Below are 17005 nucleotides of genomic sequence, written 5' to 3' on the forward strand. Positions count from 1 at the left end.
ATTTATTAGTCTATGGTTTAATCTCCCAAGAGGTATGCTCCTATGCTTGTTATATTTAAAAATGGTACCAGATGAACAACCAGTACACTTACAAAGCAAAAATACTCTTGTCCTTAGAGAAAAATGGGCTGAATGACTTCATATCTTTAAATTCTCAGATTGTATATTTTGCTGCATTACACATACTGAATAATAATAATAAAAAAAGCCTCCAGCCTCTAGCTCAGAAACCTTAAATCAAATGAATTATCATTTGATCCAGCGTTGTAAGTATTTTCCAGTGGTTACAGCTGTTGCAACAAACAAGGCAAAGATTTATTCTGTAAGCAATTAAACACGCATTATACACAATGCATTGTTTCCCCTGGTTTGCCAAGAATGACAAAAACGTGAACTGTTCTAAGCTTGAAACAGACCCTTCAATGCAAACTTGGGCTAGAACAGTACAAGAGCAGGATTGGGCTGCCAGGCTTTGTAAGATAACATTGACACATGGTTGAATAAACAAAACTGGTGTAATACAAAACATGAAGTTGAGCCTAGGAACCCACCTCTATGAGACTGTGAAGACACACAGTTCTTGTTTTGATTTAAAAGACAACTGCAACCAACACTTGCTGTGAAGGGTTTTCACAGGTTCTTCAGTGTAGGTTGGAGGTCTAGCACATTTTGATTCACCAGTCACTTTCTCTGGAACTCAGTCAGAAGAAAAATGTAAAAGCAGATTAACTTCCCATTCTTCAGCCCACACTGAAGTTAAACTGCACCTTTACCTTTTGTGCAAAAGCAGAGTAGAGACTACTCACTAGGAAACAAGGTCTGGAAGAAAAGGCCATTTCCTCTTCCCTTGCACCCACAGTGGAAGGATGGTCAAGCCTTGCCACACCAAGGCACCAGGAGTTACTTAATACCTATTTGCAGCATTACTACACAAGCTTAGTGCCTAATCAACCTCTTTACAGAATCAAACATGACATCTCTGTTCTCCCTACAAATTTGTCATCTAGAATTAGATTTCTATAAAAACACCTTCATACAGTGACACCAAAGAAAATGAAAGATAAGTTCTTAATATATCATTGTAATTCCACATGCTAACATTCTTCAGCTGTTGCTAAAGCAGAGTTAAAGGGCAGAATATGAATTTGCAGAGCCAGAATTATGTTCTCAAGTCCTCAACAAGTGCTATTTTTCAACCAAACAACTAATGTGACGGACAGCTTAATGAGTGCTATTAAAAAAATTTGACAGTGTAAACTCACCTCATGTTCATACACACTGAGATGTAGTTTGGAGAAAATGTGGGATAATGACTGGATTTAACCCTCCTCCTTAGCGTAGACACAGAGAGGTCCACTGAGAGGGTATCCATGGCATGTCAATTTGCTAATATAGTTCCCATCTGTCCTTGTATGCCCTCCTAATGGTCAACTCTACAATGGACTATAGCTGCAATGTCTTTCCTAGAAGACTCAATGTCTTCCAGTAGGAGCTGCACTGAGACTGGAATGGATCTATTCCTATTACAGTGTTGAAACATCAAGTCCAAGCTATTGATATTTTCTGTTTGGTTACACAGACACAGGAAACCAGGACAGGGAACGAGATGATTTTTATCTTCTCCCATGGCACAGTAAATTTACTTTTTCATTTTATGTATTACATTTTTCAATGCTGGAGCATTTCTAGCTTTCTGCTAGCTATACGTGCTTATTGTTGATTAGGAATATTTCTTTATCGATACCCTGAAAATCCTTTCCAACATATGGTGTAGATAATGTGACTGATTTTAAGTCTGGCAAGCCAGGAACCATAAATCCCTTTGAAAACTAATTGATTTGCCCAGAACAGTTTTAGTACATAAATGTTTTGAATATCCTCCATACATTTTTTTAGCTGCCACTCATTCACAAGTATTCCAGATAGCTAGGAATCACTGATTTATTTCTCTCATTGTCAGTAGTTATTTAGGATCTTTCCAATAAGTTTTGGGATGAGTTTCATTTCCTACTTGTCCAATAGCACAGTTTTGCCACTGACTAGTAAATCATGAACTCTCTCTCACTGGAAGTCAATTTGTATTTGTGTTCCTCCATAGATTTATTTAACAGGGATTGCTTGACCCCAACTGACATTTGAAAAGCAAGGAAAAGATTATCTTTCATATTGTTCGTTTTTGTTTTAACTTCCACAGCTATGTTGGGACTATAAACTGATTATGAACTGGGCTTCCGCATGGACGTGCAAGCTGAAGGGACAGAAAACCCATCATGAATCTTCAAGTGTTCCTGCACTTGGCAAAGGATGCTAGCAAGATCATGGTCCACAGCTATGTAACAGGTTCACTTCATTCATTTAATAAAAAAGCAAAGCCACCATTCTGTTGGTGTCAGACAACTGTCAACAACTGCAACAAACCTGCTGCCCTTATTCTCTATTCTTACACTCTATGTAGTTGTTTAATCTCACTACTAACATGGCTGTGTGCTTCTTGCAATTTGCATCTTTCAATTTGTTTCTGCTATATTCTATATTTTCCAAGAAATCAAGTTGATGCTGAATAAGGCTTTTGATAACTACCACAAAAATAAACTTTTTTTTTTTTTTTTTTTTTTTTTCCTTGTATAACATAGTAACATCTTATACTGCACATTAGCCTTTTCTGTCCTCATCTTTGTATCTCTAACTTACCTTAGAAAAGTAGGAACTTCCTCTTTGGGTCACTAACTTCCTCAGGAATTCTTAAAACAGTTCTGCTGGCAGGAAATGCAGTTCTTCAAAACCTAAAGCTGTTCTAAATAAGCAATGCCTTTAAAGTCTTGTTAAAGTCAATTATTTGGGACAGGATACTGGGTTTGAAAATAACATGCTTGCATTTGTGTAATCCTTTGAAGTTGTAAAGTGCTGCATTTTCTTGTCCTTGACCACAGCCACAAGTTTGGTGAATTTTCAAACAGTGTATAACACATTATTTGATTAAAGATGTAGTATTTTCAGCAGGAATTGGACATCAACAGGATTGCTGTTATGTTAAGACAGATCGATGACAACATCCTGCAAGGGAGCCACATTTTAACTGAGCTGTCAACAACTCAGAGACGGAGGAGAACAAATGGCCAGTTCTCCACCATGCAGTTCAAACAACAAAACTTCCAGGCATACATGTTTGCAGCTGGGAAAACATAGACGCTAAGGTCTATTTTGTTTTCTGATTAAAACAATTGTCTTATCAGTTGAAGTCTAAAACATTCCACTAACTTCTGTGTACTTGCTGGGCCTCATTTCTCAGTTTGGTATCTTCCTTGCCAGAAGGTTTGTATTTCCCTGGAGGTAATTGAATTTCTCACCCATGCTTCTGGCTGACTCTTTTCACCTTTGATACATCCCCAAATCCAAGCCTACTGCTTCTAAACTTTACAGTCAGAGGTTTTGCTAAAAGAAACTGGAATTGCCCTACTTTTGCTTTGCTTTCTAGAACCAGTCTTTCCTATTTCGTGCTATATTGGGTTTATGTTTTAAGTCTTCCTCTCCTAACCATGCCACAAATATTCTGGTTTCACAAATCCCCCTGATTCCCTTGTTGTAAGTGTTTCCTTAATTTCCATTCTCCCTTCTTCAGTCCAACTGAAACTGCTTTAATCTTGCTGTAATGAGCAAGTGACACTTGGATATCTTCTTGGTAAAGATGGAATTTTGCTTATCTTTCATGATGTAACTGCTTAGTTTGATATTGTCAGTCACACTCTGTCATTCAGATTTTTTATTTGTTCTTAAACTTTCAAGAATCTGCTTGTTTGGGTCTTCTGCCTCTCTGACTGCTGCTTTTTGACATTTCTGCTGCCCTCTCTCTCTCTGTGGACTTACCTCTTTGACTGTATGTGTTTCCTAGATACAAATGTTGGAATGAATCTTTTAATTAGGAACTTTGGCTGCTCCTAGAGCAGACAATGCTGCTGTGAAAGTGTCTGTCCAGTCGTGCTTTATCAACCCAGGTATGTCAGCATTGTTTCTGTTGAGCTACCTTTCGTTCTGCTCTGAGTACTAGGAGAACTGGAACGTTCCTGCACACTGCTGCCTTTCTTCATCAAACCCTGCTGAAGGACAGGTTAGGTCTGTGAGATGAATTAAGCAGCAGATTGAGGTTTGCTAGGTACTCAGGAATCTTCAGTTGCTTCTTCTCATAAGAAATTCTTTTGAGATGTTCATGTCTCAAGATGCACTGAGGCACAACCTCTCCTTATAATATTTCCCATTTTATGCTGGTTTTTAGAACACTGTAACACCTTCCAAATTAAAGAAGAAGTACATAGATCTTCTACTGATGTAAAATTGTGAAAGGAATGTTAAAGATTTGGGGCAAGTTTTATATAATTAGAAAGGAATTAATTACTTCTGTCCTGAAATATGAAACTCTGGCTGTTAATTTTATGAGGATGATATGCCTTAAGCAAGGCATAGAAAACAGTTTTCGGAATGAACTTAAGAAAATAGAAGTTTTCTCATATAAACTATTACGAGTTTTGCACATTGATGGTATTTATAAATTTTTGTTTTTTGCTGTCTAGTTTGGACAGGAAATCAAAATTTAAATCAGAGAAAGAGTAGCAGAACAACAGATAAAGCTTCCACATGTGTAAATTCTGGCTTCTTCACTGTGAGATCTATTTCACTTTCAATCAATTTATTAACCAAGACATTCCCCCTCCATACCCATTCCTTTCCTTTGTACCCCCAGCAATTTACCAAGATTCCTTCTGTGGATTATCTAAAAGCAGGGAAGATGCTCATGCATCATTATCATGCCTGTTGTCACATTGGATATATTATATTGGTTTTCAGGCAGAATATTTTGTCTTGGAGACAGAAATGAAATATCTATTCTGTGAAAGAAGTGATGAGCTAAAACAGAATCACAGCAGCAAAAGCTCCTGCAGCTTCTGGGCTGGATTCAGTCCTGTGGACGGTGATAAAGGATTCATCCTTTATGGCTCTCATGAATCTGGTGACTGAATCTCTTCGCTATTGTATTAACTCTTGCAAGGAAGTTTACTTATTTACATTTTAAAACATTCTGCCTGATGCTGCATTATTTATGCAAACAAATCTGCAAATCTGCTAAATAGGAGGATCCAGTCACTTAATACAGAATGACTGTCTTTGCATGAACATCACGATCAGTTTTAATATTGTACATTTTAATTCTCTGATTGTGCTTTAAATTTTTGGCATGAAAATGCTTAACAGGCAAGTATCCAACAGCTTAACTGTAGTGTTTGCATCGGTCAACACTTTTTGCATGAGAAAACAATTACATTTTATTAGTCTGCCTGTTGTGTCTTACCCCACTCTGTGACCAGTGCTCTTTGATCATAAATGATGAAGTATAGCTTGGATGTTTAGTGGAAAGGCAGTTCTTTGTAAAATTCCACAATGGATCAAAACCCAAAGTCCTCTCTTTTCCATTCATTTCTTTAAGGCTTCTTCATTCAAGAAATGTTGTTACAAACAAGCAAAAATTACTTAGAATCTAACACATTGATACACATTTTAATGCTAAATTTATCCTAGGACAACTGTGCTTCCGTTCTTCTGTTTAACAGCGCATATATATCAGTTTTGATTTATAATTCCCAGATAAGCAAGGATTGTTATTAATGCCATGTGATGTTTCTTATTAATGAATTACATTAAAAAGAAAGATAAAAACAGATATGCATGCTTACATATGTATGTATATATGTGCAAAAATATGTGTATGTAAATATATATTTTTTAACCTTACAACTTTATATATATGTATGTTTGTACACATGTATGTTACAAGTTTTCCTAGGGCCCTTGTTTCCAACAATGGTTTAAGTCAAAGTTCCCAAACATGGAATTAATTTAAGATTAATGAAAGGATTAGTAAGGAAATAGCAATTTACTGTTATGAAAGTTGAACAAATATATGCCTCTTACAATAAACTTAAAATAATGGTTCTGATTAGCAAATGGAATCCAACATTTTCCAGTTGTCTAATTAAAATGAAATTAGATGCAGAGTTGGGAATTTTAATTCAAAACATTCACCTTTACTCTTCAAACGTGTTGCTGAATGAGTTCCTAGATTATTCTAGTAAATGTCCCTGCTAATGTACTTGTAACATGCAGGGTCTGATCTTGTTAACATTCCCTTTCAGAAAGAGGACATCAGAAGAATTTCACTTCAGAAGGAAAAGGGAGATTGTATAAAATGATTTCAAACAAGCAAAGATTATTTCCATGTGTAATAACATAATTTAATTTACATTCCTACATCTCAAAATAATTGATGTTGTATTCTTAGTAATTACTGAATACTGACTTGCTAGAAGCAAGATTCCCCAGTTGAGGTAACTGCTCTGAAACCAATGGTGGAATGAAATTTTACATTTGTGAAGATATGGAAAATTCTCATCACCTCATTTAAGGTGTGCAACCCAGGGCCCTGTCTCCTGACATTGCCTACCTACCTGTTAGAAGCTGTGTAAGTAACCAAAGGTAACTTGTCTTCCTCTATTTCACACAGAGCATTTGTTGTGAAATACTATACCCTCGGAGTAAGAAATTATATCAAGTTTGAGGAAAAAAAAAAAAAAAAAAAAAAAAGATTGGGATACCTCAGTGCCTTGTATGCTGTAAACTAATATTTCTAAGGCAATACAATGAGGAAAAATGAAATAAATTTGTTTGAGAAACAAGCACTTTAAGTGATAGTGTCAGGGAATAATTTCAAACAAATTTTCAACTAAGTGAGGTTCCTGCCTAATAGCCATCCTGGGCTTGGTCCAGACCTCTTTTGCTTTAGGTCTGTGAAGCCTGAAGGAAAAGAAAATTTTTAAAGATGTTCAAGGGAGACGTTTCCCCATGTGAATACTCAGGTTATATCAACAAAGTGCACAGCTACAACTAGAGGCTTTGGTTGTGAAATATGTCAAGACATGAGCTGCCAGCTGTGCATACTTACCTGCTTCTGCACCATCACAGACCACCACAGAGTACGACTGTCTTCTTCTAGCTGTGACAGGACACTTCTGACTCAACTTGGGGTGGGTGGAGCTCACAAAATAAGCTCCTGGAGTCAGCTCCACCCTGAAGCTCCCAGCCCCAGGGAGTTGTATGACTTGGGAAAAAGTGTATCAAGGACTAGCAACACCAACAGCACATGGATCGAATGTGCATAGATCGAGTGGCGACATGGATCTCACCACTTCCCTCCAAAACCACCCTTGCTGTTCGCCCTTCAGCCTTCCTAGTCCCTCAGACCCAGAGAGGAGACAGCAGAGACAGAGATGGGCAGAGGATGTGGAGGGAGGTAGAGTAAGTGGAAAATGTGAAGGGAACCAGCCTTGACAAGCAAAAACTGCTAAATGCTGTGTTTAGATGCTCAGATTTTTTGTTGTTTTTGTTTTGTTTTTCCTTCACATCTCTGCTCCCTTGTCCATTGTCCCTTATTTTATATTCAGGCAGTTAATTACTCTCATATATCCATATGGCTTTCAAAACTGTCCTGTTTAAGATCACCCTTGCATCTCTTCAGTCTTTTCTTCCAGAGCCACTTTGAAGTCTAATCCCACCACTCTGAGCCTCTTCATCTTATGTAGGTTGCTTACGTTGCATGCCTGGTTTTACAAAGGCAAATGTGATTTTTATGGATACAAGTGTAATTTATGAATTCTAAGAAAAAAAAAAATAAAAAATCCCTTTTTGTTTCTCTAAATTGCACTGAAATGTGAAGTTAATGCAAAAACACAAGTACACGAAGATAATGAAGTATGTCTCTGCTAAGCTCAGTGGTGCATCATTTGTGCCTCATGCGGAGTGCTGAACTAAGTAAAAACTTGATCTGCATCAAATGAAGTGAACTTAACTGACTTCCTTGAAAATTCATAATCAAGAAGACCAGAGAGCAATGCTGCAATGTTGTTTGGCTGCATGGATAGCAGGGAGAAATTCGTCCAGTCATTCTGGCATCAAGCTCCGAAGATGCAGCTGATCAATAAACTCAAGTGAACACTCCAAATTGCTTGCTTTTTTTTTTTTTTTTTTTTTTTTTTTTTTTTTTTTTTTTCTTAAATTAACAACCTCATTCAGGTGTACAAATAACTAACTGCCATGCAGATACCAACTCCACACATAAGAAAAAAACAAGGGAGTTAAACGCTTGCACATATCTTGCATACAGTTTTCCAGGTAAGCCCCCAGAAGTAGCCTTGTCATGCAGAAGGTTACAAGGGAAAGAAAAAAAACAGTGTAAAGGTCTTTCATTTTGTCTGATACAAAATACCATATGGTTTTGCATGCTTCGTTAATGCTCCCTGCTTTGCCACCTACAAAAGCACAATGAGTTCAACCTTCAGGGGTCAGCAGTGCTCAGCATATCTCTGTGAACCAAGCTCAGAAAGGCTGCGGGGACTGTTGGATAAGGGCTGAATATGCTGAATATTAATCACACAGTTTTAGGTTGGACCATTTGTAATCTGAAAACTATCTAGGTATGTATCATCCCCTATCTCACTGAGATGTAAGAATGCTGCTAATCACCAGCACAGCTCTCTCTGAGAAAAAAATAAAAATAAAAAAATTAAAAAGTATTTCATTCAGAGGGTCTATTAGAGAGTATTCTTGTGAATCGATTTGCTAGAGTATAAAATTCACTGTTTACTTATAGTGTTGAAATTAGATAAATAGAGTAGCTTTTCTGAGCTTTCTAGTGCAGAGAGTCCTGTGTTTTGAGTGATAACATTCACTGTTGGAAAGTCTAATGCTATCAGTACGTGGTCTGGAATCAAGGTTGCTAAAGCATCAGTTTTTTGTAGCTGCACTGAAATACAAGCAGGCTAAAGAGAGGCTGCTTCAATGTCTTTTTTATGCCCAGTGGTCTTTCATACAATGTTCCGCCTACATTTTAGTCTTTGAAGATTATCTTCAAATTAGAGTAAATTAGAGCTCAGGATTTACTCACAGTGCAATGTTTTACTCCACTTGAAGCCTACCAATTTAAATGCAAAGAAGCACAATCTTTATGGTTTTATACTTGTCTTGACAATGCGCTGTTTATGGATTCTTTTTAGCATACATAGGCATACATGCATGCAAAGCCAAGAGGTTGAAGTGAAATGACTTAAAACAGTGAGTCCTGTTACAGCATTAACGTTACTGCTATTTCAAGCTTTCGCACTCTTGTTAAGTAACAGTGGACTAACAAAAGGGAATAAGAATTGCGATGGATATGAAAATATAATGATGACAGTATAATAAATTACTGCTTACCATTTCCTGAGTGTTTGCAAAATCTGCCTCTTTCGAGCTACACTGCACCAAAAGCATTATAATATTAATCAGGACAATACAAGGAATACATACTTGTATCAAAACCTACTTAAATAATAAGCATTCCTGTTCTCTAAAGACAAAATTATTTATTTTTAAATGTTTTCGTCTCATTGAAACTGTACATGATACACTGTTAATGCTACTGCATATACAAACGGATGTGCTCATATGTTTATACATGGTTAAAAATACAGCCCGAGCATTAACACACTGTGTCTTACATGTGGAATTTTATTGCATGTAGAATAAACTGATCTGCATCTAACTCAGAATCGCAGCAATAACCCCTGAAGGTATTTTTATTTGACCTCAAATGAACATTAAAAAAGGAGCAGCCATTTCTTTGATATTTCTGCAGCATCTGTCAAGGCACTCGCAGTGCAGCCTCAGTGCAGAAAGTGTTAGTGCTTCTGAAACATGTTATTAGTGTAAATCTTGGCCTGGACTTGACTTTATTTTATATTTAATGACAGAATGTCAAAACTACTTTGAGATGTATTAATGTAGTTGCTGGAATGAAAATACTTCTAGTCAATTAGTCTTTTGATCTAATACAGTTAGCTGCACTACCCAGTCTTCAAGTACTGATGCTCTTTTACACTACAATCTGTCTTCCATCCATTATACAGTGAGATGACTTACCACAAGGGAGTAACAAATCTTGAATCCAGGTTTAGCCACAAAGTAGTCATCGGATTTGAAGGTTATCTTTATCTGATTTGTTCTTGATGTTATTCTTGGAGGTACTTCCTTGTGCCCACACCATCGTCCTCGTATAACAGTGCTGGTCTCCGACAAATCTTCCACTTCCACAAAGTCATACCTAGGAACCAGTTTGAAGGATTAATTTTTGCTGGCTCTGGTTACAGAAAGTGGCTGTAAATAGACAGGAGATGGAGCTGGAGATGCACAGACAACTGGCCCCCATTCTCTACTGCAAAACATTGGGCTAAATATTATAAATGGTGTACATGCCTGCTTAGCACGAAACATACTAAGCTGTAAGCTGCAAGCTACTGCCTGGCTGCTCAAATGGCTATTTCTGGTACTCCTGGAACATGGCAGACAGTATTCTATACAATGTCGAAATAGCAATATCAGGCATTTAGACCTGCTTGCTACACAGTAAACACACGCATTGTGCTTCACATGGTGGATAAATAATTTAGAGATCTGATAAAATATTATTTAAGGCAGGCTGCCTGAGCTGAGCAGCTGCAAGCATTTGCGAGCTTGGTGGTGGTCCCTGAACTCCCTGCGGCAGCGGCCACTGGCTCCTGTCTGCTGTGCTGGGGTAGGAGCCAGGAGAAAAGGAAGATGCTGGGGGCACATGGGGCAGTACATGCTGCTGAAAGGTGATTTTTAGGACCTTCCTTGTAGGTGGAATAAGCTCCTGCTACATTACACCCTGGCCAGGTACAGCCCTGGTGCTCCTCAGTCCAAACATGGCTCTGCCAGGAGCAGGAAACACCAAACCCCAGGGATGGGAGGATAAGGTGATGGTGTTTGCTACCATGGCCTATTTGTTCACGTGCTTGGGTCGTTTATTGAGCTCATTTATTGAGCTGGAGAAAAAGAAGAAAGAGGCCAGAGTCCTGATTTCACTGCATCTTTGAGAAAAACAGTCCCTCGATATCCATGGAGCCAGAATTAGGCCCCACACATTGCAGCCAGCAAGGGAGAGGTGATGACAAGGTGGGCAGTCAGAGCACAGGCAAGGGGAGACAGGGAGAGCTGCCATCCCCAGAGCACAGCTAAGCCTGAAAACCTTGGAGGACTTCACTCAGGAAAGGCTTTTATTGCCAAAGCATGTGTTCCTTCCAAAGAGGGAGTTTAATATCGTTAAATGACTTTTAGTAAAAATGTGGTATCAAAGAGCTCCCTATCCCCTGGGTCTGTGGACCAAGTGCCTGCCTCTCTCACCACTTGTGGGAGTTGAATAGCTCTGTAAATAACAGACCTGCTTTCCTTTTTCTGCTGAGAGCCCGTGTAAAAAAAAAAAAATCCAAGCACGATGCAGCTTGAGAATATCAGCCCTGCTGCTTTTACATTCACAACCCCCAAATTACACAGGACAGAAAATAACAGATTCACCATAACTGAATCACTACATCTGCCCAAACCCTGCTGAAGCAAACATTTTTTTGTGACATTAGAAAGTTTAGTTCAGGACTGAGGTAAATTTGTCTTGGTCACTCTCCACCATCCTCTGGCCAGGCCCATTTTCTGGTGGGGATGGATGTGGTACCCCAGAAGAACTCCCCCACCGCCCATGCAAATGTCCTCCACTGCCCCTGGGCAGTGCATCAGCCCCTTTGCTGAGCTGGCAGGTACAGATGGGGCCATACTTTGAGGTGGTGTCAGCTCAAGGACACTTAGGCTGCCCAAAGCCCGTGGTGTTGACTCCTGCCCCAGTGCCCTGAAGGCCCAGCCTCTTGCCCTGCCACCTTTCCTGAGGCCCTGTGCCAAACAGATTGGCTCCTCCAGCAGCATCCAGTAAATACATTTCCTAACACAAGATGTTGTGTCATTTTCAGTAGGAGATTGAACAAAACCTTGTAGGCTTTTGTGAAAATTGCCCTGACTGGCTTCCACTTCCTAAGACCAGGAGCCAGAGCAACTGCTAGCAAAAATGGGGCAAAGCCCTTCTAAGTAAGTTTCTCTGCTTTCAACAGCAAAGATTTGGCTGCAAAAAACATGGAAGTAGCTGCAATTTCTGTTGTATATGTGCATCCACAGAGCCTCAGAGGCTGCATAACTTAATTGCTTTTCAGAATCACCCTTTATCAATTACCTGTGGAAATGCTAACAACACTTCTAGAAAGATCTGCAAAACCTGAAATATTTTCCCCTCTGAAACAGCTCTGCTAAAATGTACCTTTTCATTCCTTAGCCTGAATGAATTTCAATCAGTTCAGCCTTAATAGTATGCAAATTACAATAATTAGCATTAATGAAAAATTGAAAGAAAACACTAGGAACTTTCTGGAAAAAATCATAAAGTCAAAAGCAAGTACAAAAGGAATCTAAGGTGCAGAGACCCTGAATAACTTGTTCAATACACACAGCATTCAGACACATGCTCTACTCACAGCATTCATTTCAATTAAAAACGTGCCTAGCTGTCTGTCTAAAGCAGCACTGGAGGGATTGTCAGGCACTAAAGTTGAAGAAAAAAACTAGTTTTGAAAAATATATCAGGCATTAACAAAAAATCTAGCTATGCATACAGAAACGAACAGGCTTAAAGCCATTACAAGTTGTCTCTCTGAGAAATTCCTCGCTCTGGAAGTATACTAGGCAAATAAAACTGCAGTAACTCCAGGGAAAGCTCTATTTCTGAAAATAATGTGATATTTTTCCAGCTTCCATAGACATATGGATTATGGAAGGTCTTTGCTTCTTTCTGCATCCTAAATTAGCTTCTCTGGGAAAAGCAGGCCGCATGCCTTCCAAGATGGTCAAAGTCCAGAATTCCAATAATACCTTGACTTCCCCTCATCATGCCACCACCTTTAATGACTCTTAAAAGAAAATATTTCATCTTTTTCCATGGCAAATTAGCTCCCTGTTTCAAAGTTGCAATGATTTAAGGTCAGCCACAGTTTATCTGCTATGTAAATATTAACAGGCCGCTTCTGTATGCATTAGGCTTTCAATCTGCAAAAGTGTTCGAGGTGCTAGGAGGTAACTTATTACTGTGCTGCTGATCTTAGACCAACAGCACCCGAGCAGAGCAGAAGCTGCCAAGACAATAAATACGCAGGGGAGGAAAGCCAGCTTCAGTCTGCATTCCTTTATTGCTAAATGGAAAACAAACCTGCAGAAATGGTTCTCTCTATTGGTAACGCAGAAAATCAACAAAGCAAAAACACAAAAAAGATCCACCCTGTAAAACCCTGCAGAGCTACCAAGTCCTATAAATGCAAATTAATTGACAAAGAAGATAAGATAAGCAGGGGCTGGGTGTGCAGAAATCCTTACAGCTGAGTTCTCTACATAGATAAGGCACAAGTAATGGCATGATCAGGCAAAGAGCTGGAAGCTGAGACTTGAGCTTTTGAAGTAGACAGCATCACAGCAATCTGGCTTTCCGAGCACACAGCAAACTTGAGCCTGCTGTCCATCACAGACCACATAGTTGAACAAAGGAAATATAAACAAACCAAAAAATTGTTATTTATAGCCTTTTAGTGAATGCTGGAGAGATTCAGCTTTGTGCTCTGCTATTGCAAAGCAGTTTATCCACCTGGGTTAATCAGCCAAATCAACTGGGCTTATGGTCATTTTGGCTTAAAAGAAAGAAACAAAGGAACTGCAATACAGTAGAGTATACTCTATTAGATATATTACTGTGCAGAGTATACTGATGTTTGTGGGCCTACATTTAAAGGATTTAAAAGAAACTGTGCCAGTGAAGAATAGCATTAAATAAACAAATAATTTGAAGAACTTCATTGTACATTTCAATGCATTTTTATCTGTCCCTCACATCCCAATACATACACATACCTACTCATGAATTCCTCCCAGTGCCTTACACCTACTGAAAAAGATGTGTTTGTCTGGCTGAAACATGACAGAGCTGATAGAGGACAAAATCCTATTAAAGTAGTTTCTGAGCTGTTAGGTAGCTGGATTTGAGTGTACAAGTGCATTGTACCTGGAATGTTACAGAAGGACTAAAGCCTGCCAAAACTGCTTCAAGTCTAGGGCAGCTCAGTTTGTGATAAACTCAAAGACCAAGGCAGGTTGGAAGGAACTCGTGGAAGCTTGGGGCTTGAAGCAGGGCCAGGGTTACTCAGGTTTTGGTTTGTGGTGTCATGCCAATGTTCATGCCGTTATGCTAGGTCATACTAAAGAACTCTTTGCAAACTTCCACACAGCACGGTTTGCCACTCACCTGCAGATTTCATTTTCAGGCTCTTCCAGTCCAAACTGATTATCGAAGGCGAGCTGGATCCTGGTGCTCTCTGGGGAGTGGAGCCGCCATGTCAGCAGGAGGTTCCTGGGGTAACTGCTCGGGAAGCGAGGACTGTGAATGCAGCCGTTCCCTGCCACGCTGATGGTCTCTTCTTTTCGGTACAAGTCTGTGAGGTGATTGCTCTCTGTTAGTAGTCACAACTTGTAGAAATTAGTATGTTGTTCCAGTTACAGGAAGGCAAAAAAATACAACAATTTAAAAAACAGAACAAATTATTTGCATTTAAAGTCTGTGACTTCTTAAGACTTTTTAAAGTTGGAACTAGGAGCATTCATTATTAAATAGGAAGCACAATGTACATTCTCTTAATTCAACCCCCATTAAACAATAAGAACAACAATACTCAATTGTATACAGTCTTTATTTTATGATAAATATATAATTACTTTTACATCAATATTGATTATATAACTCCCTTCTCACCATTTCAGTTTTAAAACAGAATTTGAACTTTAATAAAAGTTGTAAACATAAGAACAATCAAGTAAGACAGAGCAAAGTGAAAAGGCAAACATCCTTGTTCCCCAAATTTGGTGTTCTGGGGAGAGATGCCCTCTAAGCAAAGCAGCAATAACAAGGAAAGAGTGACTGAAAGTTTGTTTATTGTGCTTAAGTATTTCCTCTCAGAAGCATGTGTTAGGTCACATCCTGACAGTCTTCTTATGGTGTGATTCTTCTGGTGTCAAAGGATCATTAACACAAGTACGTACTCCACACTTACAATGACAAAACAGAAATCAGAAGCTGGCTCACCCACCACCATATTGAGTAACTTCAAGACAAACAACCAAGCTCTTACTTAATTAAAATTTCACAACTTTGCCTGAGCAAATACTCAATTGTTCCTAAAGTTTGCTTATACTGAGGTAAAACTTCAGCTGCTGTAAATCCCTTACTCCAAGGATAACGGAAACCGTGTCAAGACCCAGATCTCTAAAAGTCAAAGGGTCCTCTCAATTGTGCCATGTACTTGCATTGTCCAGCTGTTACCAATAGTGGGATTTGACTCCCAGCACCAACAAATGGCAAACAACTAGATTTTTGTGCATTGAAAGTTTTAGTGTGGTGAAATTTCAAAGATCAGATGGCTTCAGCGCAACATGCAGTTTCCAGTCAAGATATTTGAATCTGAGCCTCCACGTGTGAAATGGCTATCTACACTCCCCATATGATGCATGGAGATCTTGAGTAACTGAGCCCAGCTCAATTACTTGCAGATTTCTAACACCATTTACAATACCATATGATTTCCTTCGTGGTCTCCATGAGGATGGAGAGGTCCAGCAACACATCTATCAGCCTCAGACAGAGTCCTGTGGAAGCTGTGCTGTCTCACAGAGCCACCTGTGTGTCAGCAAGCTGAACTCCTCAGCATAGCCAGAGGGACCTATACTCTGACAGGTCTTCACTCAGTTACCCAACTGCACTGAACAAATGTTAACTAATGGGAACATGGGCACTAGCTTTCATGTAAACATCTGAGCTCTGGTGTCCTGATCTTAAATTGAACATCAGCACCAGTTCTCTGTTGAAGGTTTGGTCAACCTCCACTGCAGGCAGCCTAAATGTAAAACCAGTGCCTTCTCCTGACTTTGGCTATTGAGGAATTCTCCCGCCCAAACCACTCTACTTAATTTCAGGACTAAGACTCAATAATACACTGAATATCCCTCCTTTCCCCCCCAACTAACAAACAAACAAACAAACAAACAAACAACAACAACAACAAAATAAGCAAATACATTTTGTTTGTTAGCTAAATAATTATGGAAAATAGAAACCCAGAGAAATGTTGCAAACTTCATGGTAAGTGAATTTACTTTTCAGATGGCTTTTCACTGGTTCCTGGCTGTAAATACCACCTTCCAAAAAGCTGTAAGCAGTGTGGATGTGTGTCAACAGTTCATTGTACCCTTCTGACAAGGTAATAATTCTTGCATCCAAACAACCTGAAACTTAAAAGTCTGTGTTTCTTGTAAAAATCTCCAAAGATCTATTTGTGACATCTTTTTAAGATGCTTTCATTCAAGATGAAATGTTTTCACACCCTGAGCCATCCTTTCTAATCAAATACAGCCTTGACTAGATAGTTCACAAAGTTTTGTTTGTTTTGTTCTGTTTTGACCAAGTGATTTTGCACTGAGAAACTGACTGAAAATTCAGTGAAAATAAAGACCACCCACAAGTCAGTTTTGTTGTAATTTCCACCAGGAGCATCTATAAACAAGGCTGTTTTCTATATATATATATTTTCTGTAACAACAACAACACCAAAAAAAGAAACCAACCAACAAAAAAAAATTTTTTTTTTTTTTTCTCCCCTAATCTGGAATGAAACAAAATGTCCAGCCAACCCTACTGAGTTCCTTCAGAAATACTGAGCAACTTTGGACTCTGAGAACACCCAGTACACCCACCCAAGAGGACAGAGGATATTCACAGAGTCCAAAATGTCCAGAAAAATGGATAAGAATAAAACAGTTTTGATGAAAGCAAATCCTGCACTTTTGAATGAAGCAACCATTCCCTAAGTCAGAACAAAGGTTGCTGTATTAAAACATGGCAAATTCCTCCTATACCTGAGAGTAATTTATTTAATTTATTTTTTATTTTTTCCCTGGGCAGCAAATTCTTGCAATTTTCCCACTATAACCACACATTTCA

At 38.8% G+C, this 17005-nt stretch overlaps 1 protein-coding gene across 2 annotated transcripts in view; it reads right to left on the reverse strand.

Moving 5' to 3' along the window:
* The window catches only part of PDGFD (platelet derived growth factor D), a 141869-nt gene that overhangs the window by 42733 nt on the left and 82131 nt on the right, over positions 1 to 17005 (reverse strand). Inside the window, exons 2-4 of one of the 2 annotated variants that reach the window (XM_084301998.1) lie at positions 14261 to 14465; positions 10000 to 10180; positions 9295 to 9336 (exon numbers count right to left, since the gene is read on the reverse strand). In XM_084301998.1, coding sequence (XP_084158124.1) covers positions 9295 to 9336; positions 10000 to 10180; positions 14261 to 14465 — 428 coding nt within the window. The remainder of the gene's footprint in view (positions 1 to 9294; positions 9337 to 9999; positions 10181 to 14260; positions 14466 to 17005) is intronic. The other variant, XM_084301999.1, reaches the window with a different exon arrangement.

This window comes from Netta rufina (genome assembly GCF_964035555.1).
Source record: "Netta rufina genome assembly, chromosome: 1".
NCBI classification, from domain to species: Eukaryota; Metazoa; Chordata; class Aves; order Anseriformes; family Anatidae; genus Netta; species Netta rufina.